Here is a 15,225-nt window from a genome sequence, read left to right as displayed (position 1 = left end):
CTGGCTATGACCCAGGCATCCGGGGGTCACCCAGAGGGGATGGGCTTCTGCCTGCCGGCTGGGCCTGCCTCCATGACAAGGTTGGCAGTGTGCACTCAGCAAAATGGGGCCTGGAAGGGTCTGGGATGCGGACTCCCCAACAAACCTGTCCATATGGGCTGCAGCCCAGGGACCCCATGCAAGGCCACCCAGTAGGGCATGCAGTTGGACTTGTTTCCAGTGTGCATTGGACAGGCCCTTGCTGGGCCTGGTGTCCACACGTCCTCTCTTTGCTCCCTGCAGCAACCGCGTGACGGGCGTCTATGAGCTCAGCCTGTGCCATGTGGCCGATGCAGGCAGCCCAGGTAGGCCTCTGCCCTGCTCTCTCTGAAGGGGGTGGGGGCACTTTGTCAGGGAGTCGGGGTTCTCTGGGGTCACTCAGGTCACCTCAGCTAAGCTGCAGTTTTGGGGGGCCCTCCCTTTTGAGACTCAAGTGCTAACATTTGAACTTGCGGGGTTGTCCCAAGAGGCCAGAAGACAGTGAGGGGAGAGGCAGCACTGGGGGCTGGATGACTTCTGTGGGCACGGCGCTCCCAGGGGGACCAGACTCCCTCTGTGGATAAATCCCCACCCTAAGCCCAAGGCCTGGAGCCAGGGCGGGAACATGGTCAGCCCAGGGTCCCCTTTCTAGGGATGCAGCGGCGGCGAAGGCGAGTGCTGGATACATCTGTGGCCTACGTCCGGGGCGAGGAGAACCTGGCGGGCTGGCGGCCCCGGAGCGACAGCCTCATCCTGGACCACCAATGGGAGCTGGAGAAGCTGAGCCTGCTGCAGGAGGTGAGCTCGTGCGTGCAGTGGGCACGGACAGCCCAGGCCGTAGGTGCATGTGGGAAGCAGGGCGCTGGGAGGATGCTGCGGCAGGGGTAGACTGTCCCTCCACTCACTGTGAGCACAGACGTGGGGGACGTAGATGCCGGACGGAGGGTGGCCGGGTGGCTGGGCTGAGTCCCATCAGCAGCACAGCCCGTGGGGAGACAGTGGGTGGGCTCTCTGTCCACATGACCCTGGGGTGCAGTGGCTGAGCCATGTCCTGCCTCCTGCAGGTGGAAAAGACCAGGCATTACCTGCTGCTGCGGGAGAAGCTGGAGACCACCCAGCGGCCCGGCCCCGAGGCGCCATCCCCTGCCTCCAGTGAGGACTCCGGGTCCCACGGCTCATCCAGCCCCTCCTCCCCACTCTCTGCTGAGGGCCGGCCGTCCCCTGTGGAGACTCCCAACGAGAGGCAACGGGAGCTGGCCGTCAAGGTAGCTCAGGCAGCACTGCCCTGACTGTGGTCCCTGCAAGGCTCTGGGGACTCAGCCTTGTCCTATTAGGGCAGGAGCTGGGACAAGGAGGGTCCATAGAGGCCCTTTGCCTGCCCCTCACTCCACATATGTTGGAATTTGGCAGCCTTTTACAGCTTCCTCCCCCAAGCAGTGATCTGCTTCCTTGAATACCTGTGCTGATGAGGAGCTCACCCCCTCTCTCCAGAGCTGGCTTTTTGGGTAGCTTAATGGGCCACTGGGAAGACCTCTTAGGCTGGGCAATGCTGTCCCCCCATCTTTGCCCTGGGCCCGGGGCCTGCTCCCGGAGGCTTCCCTGGCTCACTCATCACCTTGGAGGCTGGAGCCACTGTGTCCAGGCATTCAGCCAGTCCTCCACATCCAGGGGCCGTGCTGCGGTCGAGCCAGGTCTGAGGCACCACCCCAACTGGACATTTGCTCTCGTTACAGTGTTTACGTCTCCTCACGCACACGTTCAACAGAGAGTACACCCACAGCCACGTCTGCGTCAGCGCCAGCGAGAGCAAGGTAGGCAGCAAGGGGCTGTCCGCAGGGCTTTCGTCTCCAGAACAGTTCTCACCCCCGTCCAGAGAAGGAAATAAGGGTTTTCTTAGAAATATACTCTCACAGCCCAAAGGAGCACCTCCTAGCCAAGGGCCTGGTCTGGTCTGTGTGTGGGGTCCGTGGAGCCCTGGGGCCTTCAGGGCGAACCAGGGCTAGGCCCACCCAGGACCCTCCCTGCTGCCTCCAGCCCGGCCCTCAGCTGCCTCTGTCCTGGGTGCTCGGGTCCCAGCCCTGGAGCTGTCTTCTGCTACCAAAGGGGCCACTCATGCCGCCCCACCCACCCTGGCACAGAGCCCACCATGCGTAACCCCCTTGCAGCCTGGCCTTCCTGCTTTGCACTAGCCTCACCCTCTGCCTGGAAGGGTCTTTCCCTGAGGCTCCTGGACTGCCCATCCTACAGTCGGGGCTCCAAGACTGCATGTCGGCAGAGCCTTCTCTGACTCCGATGTGGTCCCTGCTCCCTCCTTGGAGTGCAGCTGTTACAAGTCCCTCCTGAGGCCAGACAGAGCCCACAGCCCGGGGAAGGGCAGGCCAGGGCCTCGGGCTGGGAGAGGTTCGAGGGAGGCTGGGAAGTGGGTCTGGCCTGCTGTTGGAGTGGGGGGTGCCCTAAATGGAGGTAAAACATGAGCCGAGGTGCAGGAATTAGCCACTGCAGGGGCGTCCACACCCCGTCTGCCCCACGAAAGGCTCGCTCTTCTCCACAGCTCTCGGAGATGTCTGTCACCCTGCTCCGGGACCCGTCCATGTCACCTCTGGGCGCAGCCACGCTCACACCCTCCTCCACCTGCCCCTCTCTGGTTGAAGGGCGGTACGGAGCCGCAGAGCTGAGGTGAGTGCAGACCCCGAAGAAGTTGGCAGGGCCACAAACCTGCTGAGGACAGTGTGGCTGCCGCTCTGGTGCAGAGCATGGGGACGGGGTGGGGGAACAGTGACCCGGGAAGGCCGCACATAGCTGGACAGGTGGGGGGGGTCCACCCTGCACCCTTGGCCGGCATGGCCCCTAGCTGCTCTCCAGTCGCCTGACTCTCCCGAGGATGTTTTCGGCTGAAGCACTGATTTCCAGTGTCATGGGGACTAATGCTGAATGGATCAAATGGCGCAAAACCAAAAACCCTTTTCAGGGGGATGGGCTCACACAATACTCAGTAGGATAGAAGTTGAGCCCCATGGCAGTGGCCGCAATGCCGGGCCGTCTGCCCGGCCGTCTGCCCCGCCCCTCCAGCCATGCTAGCACCGCCCACACCTGAGCCCTTACATTTTATATCCCTCAAGGTGTCCACATTTCATCCAAGCCCTCTGGGCCTCCCCAGAGACGGGCCTCCCTGGCCATGGGTCAGGCTTTTTGGACCCAGCAGGCCCCAGTGCGGAGGGCCCCTGAAGACATGACAGCCCGCGCTCCGCGGGCCATCTGGGGAGAGGGACCGCTTTCACGAGGGTGGGGGACAGAGGGTGCCATGGGACGGGGGCGGGGCACCCTGGTGCAGCCCTGGAATCGGGTAGCCTGGGCCCTCCAGCCCTAGCTGTGGGTGCGTCTGGGTGGACAGATCCTGAGAGGTACTCATGGCAGCCTAAGGGGGTAACGCAGGGGGTGGGAGGAAGCCACCAAGATGGTGGCCCGGCCTGGCCAGGGCGTCTCCTCGCAGGAAGGCAGAGGCTTGGCTTTGTTTTCCCAGGACCCCTCAGCCCTGCTCCCGGCCGGCCAGCCCAGAGCCCGAGCCTGTGCCAGAGGCAGATTCGAAGAAGCTTCCCTCCCCAGCTCGGGCAACAGAGGCAGACAAGGAGCCCCAGCGCCTGCTGGTTCCTGACATCCAGGAGATCCGGGTCAGGTATGTGGGGGGCCCCCAAACAGGGGTGCTTCTGAGGCCCCACCCAGCCAGCTCTGTCCCCACAGCTCCATGCGAGGGAGACAGGCTGGGCACCCCAACCTTGGGCGGGGGTAGAGAAAGAGCAGACAGAACAAGGAGGAGGCTGGACCAGGGCCAGGCCCGGGGCAGGGGACCTGATGGGTGCCCCTGCAGAACTCCGGTTTCCGTGCATCTGTGTGTCACTAGTCTGACACCTGTGTAGCCCCAAGAAGGCCACACTCTATGGGTCACGCTCACATGACAGGGAATGACTGCTCGGGGCAGTGTCTGCTCTGTATCACTTTCTCTGTTGTACAGATGGGGAAACTGAGGCTCAGATCTGGTGGTTCTGGTCTCTGACCACCCAGGTTGGGGTTCTGCCAGGCATCTCCCAGCACTTTGGCCGTGGCTGTTCTTGGGGGCCCCTGTCTGACCTTTCCAGTGGCCAGTACTGCCAGGGGCCTGGTGGTGGGTGGGGGGCCCGCGTGGAGACCCCCCCTCCCCCGGGGCCAGGAGCGCAGGAGTCAGCAGCTGTCCCTGCCCTGCAGCCCCATCGTGTCGAAGAAGGGCTACCTGCACTTCCTGGAGCCGCACACAGCAGGCTGGGCCAAGCGCTTTGTGGTCGTACGACGTCCCTATGCCTACCTATACAACAGCGACAAGGACTCCGTGGAGAGGTTTGTGCTCAACCTGTCCACCGCCCAGGTGGAGTACAGCGAGGACCAGCAGGCCATGCTCAAGGTGCGGCCCGGGAGATGGGATGGGTTTCCGGGCAGGCTAAGGCCTGCAAGCCGCCAGCAGGGCTCGGGGAGGGGGCTGGGCCTAGTTCCCGGTGGGCCCTATTCCAGCTAGCTGCCAGACCACAGCCCTAGTGATCTGTCTCGCATAGCATGTTGGGGGTCCCCTCTGCCCACCCGTGGGGCTCCTCATCCCATGACAACCAGCCGTGATGGGCTGTGGTCCTTTGGGGCAGGGGAGCAGGCATTGACCCACTCCCATTCAGGAGAAGTCAATACCCAGTCCTCTTCTCCTGGGGCCACCCAGCCCCATGGGACAGGTCATGTAGTGGGCCTGGGAGTCCGGCCTTCCTGTCCCCTGGCTTTTCTCCTCTTGGAGTCAGCAGTAGCACTGGATGTGTGTGCTGGGGACCTCAACCCCTTCCTCTGGGAGCCTCAGTGCCCGCTGGCTGATCTTTGATTCCCTGTGGTGGGCTTTGTGGGACACAATCTCAGGCTGCCTCCCGACACTGTCCCCCACCACAAGGGCTCGGCCTTTAGCAGAGGAGGCCAGGCCTAGCAGCTAAGCCATGTCAAGGGGAAGGAACCTCGTTTGTGGGGGTAGACACGTCTTCGGGGGGCACAGAGCAGTGGCAAGTTTGCCCTGGGGCATGCAAGAGATAGGGTGTCCTGACCGCAGACCCTTCTGTTAGGAGGCCACACCTGTCTGCGTCTGAATGGGCTGTGCAGGCCACGGAGAGTGGGGCAGCCTTCCCAGCTCTCTCGCGAGGGTCTTCTCTCCCATGTCCTGCACCCCCCGCTCCTGCCGAGCTGCTCCAGCCGGGCCCCGGGGAGCATGACCCTGCATGCTGACCGGGGTGGTGGGGAGGCCTCGAACCCCTTCACGGCTTCCTGCCTTCACAGACGCCCAACACGTTCGCCGTGTGCACGGAGCACCGCGGCATCCTGCTGCAGGCCAACAGTGACAAGGACATGCACGACTGGCTGTACGCCTTCAATCCTCTCCTGGCCGGCACCATACGGTATGGGCTCTCTTGGCAGTGCCTGCCCTGCTCCTTGGGCCTGAGGGAGCAGGTTTTGAAGACCTTAAAGCTTGTTTGGCTATTGCTGCTGGTTAAGTGTTGTACTAGGGGGCCGTCCTTCTGTGGCTGGAAACATGACACACGGGCTCAGGTGAGCCCTGCTCCCCTACACCCAGGCCTTCCAGAAGGCGGGCAGACTGAGTCCCAGGGACAGGAGCCGGTCTCCGGGTGAGGGGAAGCAGAGGGGATGTCAGCCACGTGGAAGCTGGCATCCCGACCGTGGCATGTCTCCCGACCCTCCCGCAGGTCCAAGCTCTCCAGAAGGCGGTCTGCCCAGATGAGGGTGTGAGCCGGAGCCCTCCCGGACAGCCACAGGCCGGCCCCCCAAGCCCTCATCACCACCCGTCATGTCACCGTGCCCAGCCTGCCCCTACCAGCAAGCCAGCGAGTCCCCTCTTGGGGACCGCGTCGGGCCCCGTGAGCGCCACCTCTGGCCCGGGGACCTGCACCATACGACCTGTCCTGCTCCCAGCAGAGGCCGTGTTTGTTCTTTGGTCTTTCCAAGTGTGCCCTGGGTGGGAAGAGCTGGGAGGTGCTGGAAAGGCAGAGGGTACAAGCCACAGGGGCATCGCTGCCGTTCTAATATTTTTTTAAGCATAGACAGACTTATAATTAATATACATTAGTTAGTGACATTGAAACGGTCCACTCAGAAATTAACTATAAGACTGTGTTCTATTTATAAGTATTTATTTCTAATGCCTTCACATAGACCTGTAGGATTCAGATGGACCCTGTCCCCCGCTTGCTCCCACTCACATCCCCCAGGGCTCATAGGGAAGGCCATGATGAACGGGTGTCTGCACAGGCCGGGTGCCTCCTGGTTGGCACCATGGGACACGCCTGGCCAGGCCCGAGCGGGGGCTTCTCCCCAGCCACATGGGGGGGCAGGCCTTCATCCCGGGTAGGGGGAGTGTGAGTGTCAGGCGACCTGGTGCCTGGATCCTGAGCTGCGCGGAGGGGGGCGTGCAGTCCTCCAGCAGGAGGTGGCATCCTATCACCCAGACAACAGCCTCGGAGATGCAGCTTCTCCCTGGGAGCATGTGGAGCAGAGGGAGACCGGGCAGACGGGCCCCTGGGCTGTGGGGCTCTCCCAGCCAGGACTGCAGCTGGTGTCATGTATCCTGGCCGCTGGCGTGCAGGTGGCTGGGGTTCAAGGTGGTCTGGGCAGCCAGAGGCTTCAGGTGCTGCTTCTGCAGCTGCGGTGAGAAATGGGGTGAGCTCCAGGTCATTCTTGGGAAGAAAGTGTGTGACCTCCCCCTTTACCCCAAGAGAAGAGTTTCTGAGAGTCCCGGGGTCAGGTGAGGGCAGCCGGCCGGCCACTGTCCTCAGGGAGGTGCTCCTGTCCTGCACCCAGGGGCTGTCCTCCTGCTGATGGGAGCTCTTGTTCCAAGATCTACTTCCTTCTCTGTGCAGATGCCACACCCAAGGCCCAGCCCCCACAGGGCAAGGGTCGGCTCCAGGCTGAGAGTCTGGTCAGGCATCACACCCAGACCAGAAACACGTCAAAGAGACCGCGGGGCCCGGGGGTCTTCAATGACGTGTTCCCACACCCAGTTGGCCTCCTTCCAACTCAAGGAAAAACAGCAACCAAACCACAAAACCTCTGTCCCTGCCATGGCCCCCTGAGAGCAGGTTTCATTCAGAGTTCAAGGGGTTCCAGGCCCAGGTTCGCGGCCAGCCGGTCTGTCCACACTGTTCTCTGCTGTCTTTACAGGCCCTGCGGGGCGTGGCTCACAGACCCCTCACCTCTTCACCCAGTTTGGATTACCGTGTCACACCTGGTCAGGGGTTCCAAAGCCCGCCCCATCCAGCCCCGGGCCGTCCCCGATAGACACCCACGTGACATGGGGACCCTATCCCCATTCTGTGCACCGAGGCCGGGAGGGTGTATAGCTGCATTCCTCCAGGGATGTGTGGGGTCGGCTCCCACCCCAGGTGAGAAGGTTCTAATTGGGGGCGCTCCTTGGGGAAAGTTATTCAGGCCCCTTCAGCGCTGCCTCGGATGTGGGACTAGGCTGGTGGGCACCCGACCTGAGCGGCCACTGGCAGTGGGGTGTGGCCTGCCAGCCGCCCCAGCCCGGCCAGAAGCAGAGAGGCCAGTGTGCCTTCTCCACCCCCAGCCACAGGCAGTGCCTCAGTGGCCCCTTTTGCTCTCTGCTCCCCCCTCCACCAGTGCGTGGGAGGCACCCCTGGAGTGTAGCTACTTCACTAAGACACGTGTCCTGGAAGGCCACATCTGCAAGGCACAGGGCTCTATAGCCTTCCTTGGAGGCCCTGGATGAGTGCTTCCATCCCAGACTGAAATCACATGTCATCCAGAAACCAGATGTTCCCAGGCTGAGACACAGAGAGCAGGGGTGCGGCATGGTCCAGAGCAGCACTTTTTCTGGCTTTTACGAGGGCCTGGAAGGCAGGGAGGAGGACCGCAGAGGGCAGGGGCTGTCCTAAGGTGAGCTGGTTCCCAGGAGCCCCACGTGCCTGCAGGGAGCCCGGAGGTGCCCGGCCCTGGCCACAGCCCACTCAGGTCAGCCAGCCTGCAGCCGTGGCCTTGGATGGTCTGAGGCACTCGCACCCAGGACGCAGGTGTCTGAGGCCAGCCAACCTGCAGAGCACCTGCCTCGTGGGGCGGGCTGAAGGAAGGGGGCCTGCGCGAGGGTTTCTGGGAACCACCCTAAATTTGGGAGCCTCCACAGCCATGGAGGTTCTTCAAGGACTGTTTAATTTTGGCCTGATGCCCCTTGGCAGTTGCTGGGAGCCCTGGCCCTGTTGTCACAGCCAGACCCTCAGAGTGCTGGGGAGAGAAATCCGAGTCAGAAAAGCTGGTCTCTTCACGTCTGCCCTTGCCAGAAGCTACCCACATGTCACGTTAGGGGGCCAAGCATTTAGCAAACTGGGGTGTGGGCTTCAACTCTGTGACCCCCGGGGAGCTGATCTGGGGGCCCCTGAGGGTCTACCCATTGTGGGGTGCAGAGAGGAAGGTCAGACCTGACAATTTCCCACTAAGTGGGAAGAGACGAAAGATCCAGAAAGCCTAGTCTCTGGGAGGTTTTTTGTTTTACTGCTTGATGCCACTCATTTTGGTTTGAGGGACAGCCATCCTCCCCTAGAGAAGCCCTCTGCCTCCTCCAGGGGAGGGTGAGCCCAGGAAGTGGGGGCGCTGGGCTCCATTGTGTCCAGGCCAGTCCCCGGGGGGTAGCTGAGAGGCTCCTGAGTTCTTTCCAAGTCATCACTCCTTCGGTGCCCGTGTCCCATTCACCCATCGCACACACACACACATGCTCCCGGGCCTCGGGGGGCTGCAGTGAGGGGCCCTCCCTGAGGGGCAGGTGTGGTGAACACTCGGGGAGAGTTCCTGAACGCTGCCGGTCCAGGTGTGAGCGGGGTCAAGCTGTTGGTCCTCTGTCAGCTCTCTCCCGCTCAGGACTCCAGAAGGCGCCCTCCTCTTATCCCTGGGATCAGCAGAGGCTGTGGCTTCCTGTGGGCCTGCGCTTCCTGCCGCTCGCCGTCCCCTCAGCTTCCCCTAGCTTGTACATATGTGGTTGTGGCACACCCTGGGCCCCCGCCCTGTAACCACCATCCTGATGTAACGACTCTAGTTCCCTGACGTCCTAAACCCGAGTGTTAGGCTCTAGGCTCCTGTACTGTGTGTGTGCACTTAAGATTCTGTCCAATTAAGAAATAAATGTGGCTCCTTATGCAACACCCGACCTGTGGGCCTCAACAGTGGCTTTATTTGTGTGTGAAGTCTGTTGGATGAGGCTGGAAATGGCCGCTGGGCCAGATGTCCAGCATTGACCAGAGACAGTACCCACTGCTCATGGTGGGGAGGCAGGGTGTGGGGGGGTGCCGAGAGCCCAAGGGGGGTGAGGGACAAGATGATGTTTATCATGAGAGCGCCCGCCTGTGTCCCTTGGTCACTGGCCACACCCACCCGCGTCGCTCGCGCACCCTTGGGCGTGCCGGGCAGCCCCAAGCTTTCCGTGTGGTCAGCATTACCCCATACCTGAACCAGACGAAGGTATTACAAGGAGAGGAAACTACAGACCTTCAGGCTACATCCTCATAGAAAACAAATATGTTCAAATCTTTCACCAAATGGAAGCTAATGATGCATAAAAAGGAGAATACTGTCGTGACCGAGCGGAGTTTGTCCTGGGAAGGCAAGGTTGGTTCAAAAATGAATCCGGTGAGTCACATTAAATGAATTTAATTAATGAATCACATTAATGAATCACATTAAACAAACAAAAAATCACTCTCTCTGTGGATATAGAACAAGCAGCTGCCAAAATTTAATGCCCACGGCTAACTACGCCTTTAGCCAGTAAGGTCATAGGAAAGACCAATGAGACGATAAAAATGTACGTGATCAATCAGAAGAAATGAAAAGTAAGGGCACAAAGAGAAGTTGGACAAGAAGAACATAAACACTCGGATAAGAGACTTCTGTGCAAATTGGTCCTTAGCGATGCCAACTGGAAATGGACCAAACATCCTGCTTCAGTCGGGAGAGACAACAGCGGTGTTTCGATAGAGAAATGTTCCACCAAGAACTGCTGACTGGAAATCCGAGGTATTTGGACAATGTCTACCTCGTCATGGGACCACACAGTACAGGGCAAATGAACGAGAACAGCTGACGTCGATCGGGTTTCTGGATGAGCCAAGGAGGACCCCAGGGGGTTGCGATCGAGCACCAAGATCCAGGGTGTGGGGGGCATTTGTGAGGACCCCAGGGCCCCTTGCGTACGACTCTGGCAAGGTTGTTCTGATATCGAGGTGAAGGTGTTCACGTTGCGGACGCTCAGTTGCAAATGCGGGTGGGCACACAGGGAAGAGGGGCAACCGCAGGTGGGTGTTTAAACTGCAAATATCGGAGCTTGTGAGGACCAGCCGCGAGCCTTCCGTCTGGTGAGGCCATCTTTGCTGATCTAAAGTGCTCTCCCAAGACCCGGGCACAGTCCTGCACGGTGAGGCAACTGGTGGCAGTGGTGGCAACACCCAAGACGGAGCTTCTTCCTTCCTTCCTTCGTGACACCTGCATTCCCTTACAGTGTGCTCGCCACAGGGGACCTGGGCTTCATGCCTGCGTGGACATCCGCTCTCGCTGGCTAAGCCACTTCTTCTGAGAACCCACCCGCGGGAAGGTAGCTCTCAATTCAGTTGGACTTTCGTTCTGTCCTCTTCCCTCTGCCTGGACCAACCGTGTGATCAATCAACGTGTCTGGAGAATGTTACTTATTGGTTCATCAGGAGATATTATTCTGTGTGCTATTGACTTGGACACTACCATCACTCTAAATTATAATTCCCACAGTGGGTCTGTGTTAAATAAATTGTTGGCAAAGACAGGGATCTGTCTTTGAGCATAAATTTGCCTCAAAACATCCAGAACGTGGTCAAATTCATGTGAAAATGACCTCAGTTCTTCAACAAATAAACTGTAGGATAAGAGTAAAAGAAATCTGAGGAAGAGACATCCAAGAGGCTCCTTATAGATTCTGATTTTCCTAAATGTCGAAAACATTAGGTCATCAACTCAGACTGTAGAGATCTTAGCAGCCACCATGCCTCATCCTAACGGAAAAAGCTGAATAAAACCAGAAGCAAGTTTTCTCACACCCATCAGAGAACTGAGGTCACTGGGCTGAACGTCACCCAGAATCGAGAGCAAGGAGCTCAGAGAGCCCCATCTGAGAGCTGCTTGTGGGTGCAGAAGCCGTCGCGGCCGGGGCGTGTGGGAACACCGGGATGGCGGCATTGACTCCGCATTGCTGGAGGCTGAGTGTGACCCAGCTGGAGGTGAGGAACTCCTGGGGCTCGGGTTTAGGGGGCCCTCACACTCCCATGGCTTTTATCAGAAGGAGCCCACGAAGTTCTCACTGAGGAGAGAAGAAAAATCCCCTCATGTGTCTAACAGGAGGAACAGAAGAGTAGTCCTTTTAGAATATGCCCAGAGCTTTCTCCATGACAAAGTCTTAGGGGAAGGGGGTCAGGCTAGAAATAGAGGGGAGCTTCCTCAACTCAGTAAAGAACATCTGTCAAAATCGCACAGCTGACGTCATACTTACTGGTGACAAACTGGAGGTTTCGCCCCTTTGAGCAGGGCAAGGAGGTCCTCTCACCAGTGCTATTTGACACCGTCCTAGAAATTCGAGGTGAAATAAGACCAGAGAAGAAGGGGCACGCAGATTGGGAAGGAAGAGAGAAAACTGTTTTTTTGTTGCAGATGACAAGATCATCTGAAGAAAATCCAAAAGAATTGACCCCAAAACTCCTGGAACTAAGCAGAGATCATAGCAAGGTCACAGGACTCAGAAACAATACAGGAAAGTGCTTTCCTATTAACCAGCAATGAACAATTGGAATTCAAAATTAAAAAAACAAAACAACAGGGGCACCTCGGGTCTCAGTGGGTTAAGCCTCTGCCTTTGGCTCAGGTCATGATCCCAGTGTCCTGGGATCAAACCTGCTTATCGGGGAGCCTGCCTCCCACCTCTCCCTTAGCCCCTCCCCCTCCCCCTTAGCACCATCCCCCTCACTTTTGCTCTCTCTCTCAAATAAATAAAATCTTTTAAAAAAATGGAATTGGATAAAAATACATGTGAAACAATTACAGGACAAGGGGCTTTATCCAGAGTATATATAGAATATGTGAAAAATCATTAGAACTCAGTCAGAAAAAGTTGGATAAAATACAGAGGAGCAGAATGTGGCCATATTTAGTCGCCGTTGGGGAGATGCAGCCGGGGGCCACAGGGGGAAATGAGCAGTGGGCAGAAGCTGTGCTTCGGGCTTCACGGCCCGACTGCTGAAGATACTGTGCGTATATACCCACACCCCCACCCTGGGCTCCTGGGCCACCGCCACCTTGGGGAGCTAAGCCATCCCCTGCCCTTGGCTCGAGCACTGCGGCTGTGTGTCTGTGAAGACTCGTGCGTGAGTGGTCGTGACAGCTTGCTTCATGGTAGGCAGAAACCAAGAACACCTGAAGTTGGTCACCAGGAAAGTGGATGGACGAGCTACCGTTTGTCCACAAAACGGACCCCCATCCAGCAGTTAGAAGGAACAAGCGCAGCCCAAGGCCCACACGAGGCCGCCAGACTCAGCAGCATGACCATGGCGTACGACGGCCTGTGAGAACGCAGTGACAACAGACATCCAAGGAGCGGGCGCCCCGGCCAGCGGTGGGCTCAGCAGGAGGCCTGGGTGTGGACTGTCCCTCTCCGCAATGGCCTCAGTTTTCTGGCTCTGTCCCTCTGTTGCACGGCGCGGAAGGGCGCTCCTAGGGCTCGCTTTATCTAAGTTTTCGTTGAAAGTTACAAAGTATGTGGAATTATGAAATCAGTTCCCTTGATCTCCCAGCATGAGGCACTGCTGCACTCTAGCTGGGAGGCTCCCATGCCCTCGGAGACACAGTTGTTGTGTCTGAAACCACATCCCTGTGTTCTCACGGGGCTGGGTCCCACCTGCGGGGAAGAGGAAGGGGGTGACTGTGTGCTCTCTGAGGGAGCCCCCGCTTCTCTGCTTCCAGACTCCAGGTCTCCATGGCTTGCCCCTACCTCTGAGAGGGCCAAGGTTGTGGAGGAGGATGGGATGGATCTCCCGCTCCCCATATCCCCCACCCCATACCCCGCCCCCCACCACTGGGCTGGAGTCTGGATGGTTGTCTGCCTTCCAGGAGGAGCAGCAGGTGGATTTCCTCTTGGGGTTAAACTCGCCCTTGTACCCCGGGGCCCAGACACCATTTCCACCTCTGGGAACGTTCTGGACCTTGAGATCGTGCTTCGGACCCTCTCTCCTGCACCTCAGTCCCCCACCTGCACAAAGCGGAGGGAGAGCCCTGGGGGCTGGAACAGTACAAACCAAGGAACAATCAGGGAGGCAGAGGGACAGGGGAGGTGAAAGATGGTTCTCCTAGAAAAGATGGAGCTCCATTTAGGCTTCCTTGTAAACATGCCCAGCCTGCTCCCACTGGCCTGGGGTCCAGAGCAGGAGCACTGCTCGTATCACAGGGGCCTGCTGGGCCATCCTGCAAGGCTGTAGATGATAGGACCACTGGGGCATGGCCGGGACTTTTGCCACAGTCCACCAGCTGTCGGGCCCTCTCAGGGGTCAGGCACTCTCAGGAACCCCTCCTCTTGGTGACGTCCTACTCTGCACCTTCTCCAGCAGCTGTGTGCAGCTGACTCCTTGGAAGGAAAGGCAGGGGATTTTGATGGGTGCTCCCATCTTCTTCTGAGGGGCAAGGGGGACAATAAGGTGGGGAAGGGGTGTGGGGCAGAAGTCAGGGTCTGCTGCCGGCCATGGGGGTCCTCCCATGGCACAGGTGAGGGTAGGAGGGGCAGAGGTGCAGAGCCCAGCCACTGTGTTCAGAGCCCACATCCATGGCTCTACCCGGCCAACTGCAGGCCTCAGGCATTGGGACACGGGGGAGAGGGATGAGGCACCTGTCCCCCACAGCTGATCTCCGCACCTCACTGCGCCCACCGCCTCAGGCTGGCCCCCTGTGGCCCTTGGCAGTGCTGTACCCAGCGGCTCTCTCCCCTCCCCTCCCCTCCGCTCCTTTCCCTTCTCCTCCCTCCCCTGGCAGTGCCACACCTCTCCCAGCCTCTTTCCCTCTCTCCTCCCAGTCCTGGGGGACAGGGCTCAGGGCACAAGGCCCTCCTCAGCCTGGCAGCCCCTTCCCCTTGCAAGTTCCCCCAACACCCCTTCCCGGAGTGGCCTCTGTGCTGTCCTCAGCCATTTCCCTGGGCCCATATGACCCCTCCACCAGGGCTTGGCTGCCCTTGAGGACCCAGTGTAGTTGCTTGATGTCTGCTCTTCCCTGAGCAGACTGCGGCCACTGTGGTGTGCCACAGACCTCCAGGCCCTGAGACCATGGACCCCTAGGTTTGTGTCCCTGAAGCCCGGTCAGTGTTGGGGACAGTCTCTGACGGTGTCTCTGCCCTCAAGAGCCATGCCCCACAGGGTGTCCCCAGGAGGTCTGTGCACAGGGAATCACTGCTTACGGAGGGAACAGGGCACGGGTCTTTTTTCCAAGGCCAACGCATTTGTGCGTCTGTCAGGAGACACTTGAGCTGCTCACCAGCCAGGCTTTCTTAGAGATGCATTTTTATTTGTCTATACTGCCGGTCAGAAAAACTAACGTGTGTGGTGTGGTGGGGCCACCTCTGCAGGTTCAGCTCCCCGAGGCGTCCCCAGCAGCCAGGCCGGAGCACCCAGGGCTCCCTCCCTCCCTTGCATGGGAAGGCCCGGCCCAGCAGACAGCTGCCCACAGCACAGCAGAGCCAGAGAGCCTCACCTGTCGGGGGGGCGGGTGGTGTGGGGGACAGAGCGCAGGTGCAGGGAGCTGCCCAGCTGCGTCCCAGGAGCCAAGAGCCCCAGGGGCTGAGTCACGGAGCTCCAGTGGTGGCTTTGAAGCTCTGGCGGGCAGGCGCCTGGTGTGTCTCTTGCCCCAGGGAAGACGCCTGGCCACGGGGCATTCATTCACTGTGGAAGTTCCCGGTTAGGCTCCCAGGCCGGTAGCAGGTGTGGTGGGAGGTAGGGGCACAGGTGTGGCATTCGCAGGGCTGTCCGCCCAGGTGGCGTCTCCCACAGCTGCCCTGTCCTTGGGGCTGGGGCTGGGCCCGGGCCCTGACACGTCAGCTCAGGCGTCCTGCTGGGCCCTGCTCCTCAGGGAGCCCCCAGGCCA

General features: G+C 59.5%; 1 protein-coding gene across 18 annotated transcripts in view; it reads left to right on the top strand.

Moving 5' to 3' along the window:
* KIF1A (kinesin family member 1A) overlaps positions 1 to 9,238 on the top strand; it is a 92,342-nt gene extending 83,104 nt beyond the window's left edge. For all 18 annotated transcript variants that reach the window (XM_044241985.1, XM_044242001.1, XM_044242000.1 and 15 more), the window contains 9 exons: positions 283 to 344; positions 671 to 816; positions 1,083 to 1,283; positions 1,752 to 1,829; positions 2,570 to 2,694; positions 3,539 to 3,691; positions 4,258 to 4,450; positions 5,350 to 5,468; positions 5,775 to 9,238. In XM_044241985.1, coding sequence (XP_044097920.1) covers positions 283 to 344; positions 671 to 816; positions 1,083 to 1,283; positions 1,752 to 1,829; positions 2,570 to 2,694; positions 3,539 to 3,691; positions 4,258 to 4,450; positions 5,350 to 5,468; positions 5,775 to 5,817 — 1,120 coding nt within the window. In that variant the 3' untranslated portion in view covers positions 5,818 to 9,238. The remainder of the gene's footprint in view (positions 1 to 282; positions 345 to 670; positions 817 to 1,082; positions 1,284 to 1,751; positions 1,830 to 2,569; positions 2,695 to 3,538; positions 3,692 to 4,257; positions 4,451 to 5,349; positions 5,469 to 5,774) is intronic.
* The last annotated feature ends 5,987 nt before the right edge of the window (positions 9,239 to 15,225 follow it).

Source organism: Neovison vison, chromosome 3 (genome assembly GCF_020171115.1).
Source record: "Neovison vison isolate M4711 chromosome 3, ASM_NN_V1, whole genome shotgun sequence".
Classification (NCBI taxonomy): Eukaryota; Metazoa; Chordata; class Mammalia; order Carnivora; family Mustelidae; genus Neogale; species Neogale vison.
The sequence above is the reverse complement of the archived record's forward strand: the minus strand, read 5'-3'. Positions and strand labels throughout refer to the sequence as shown.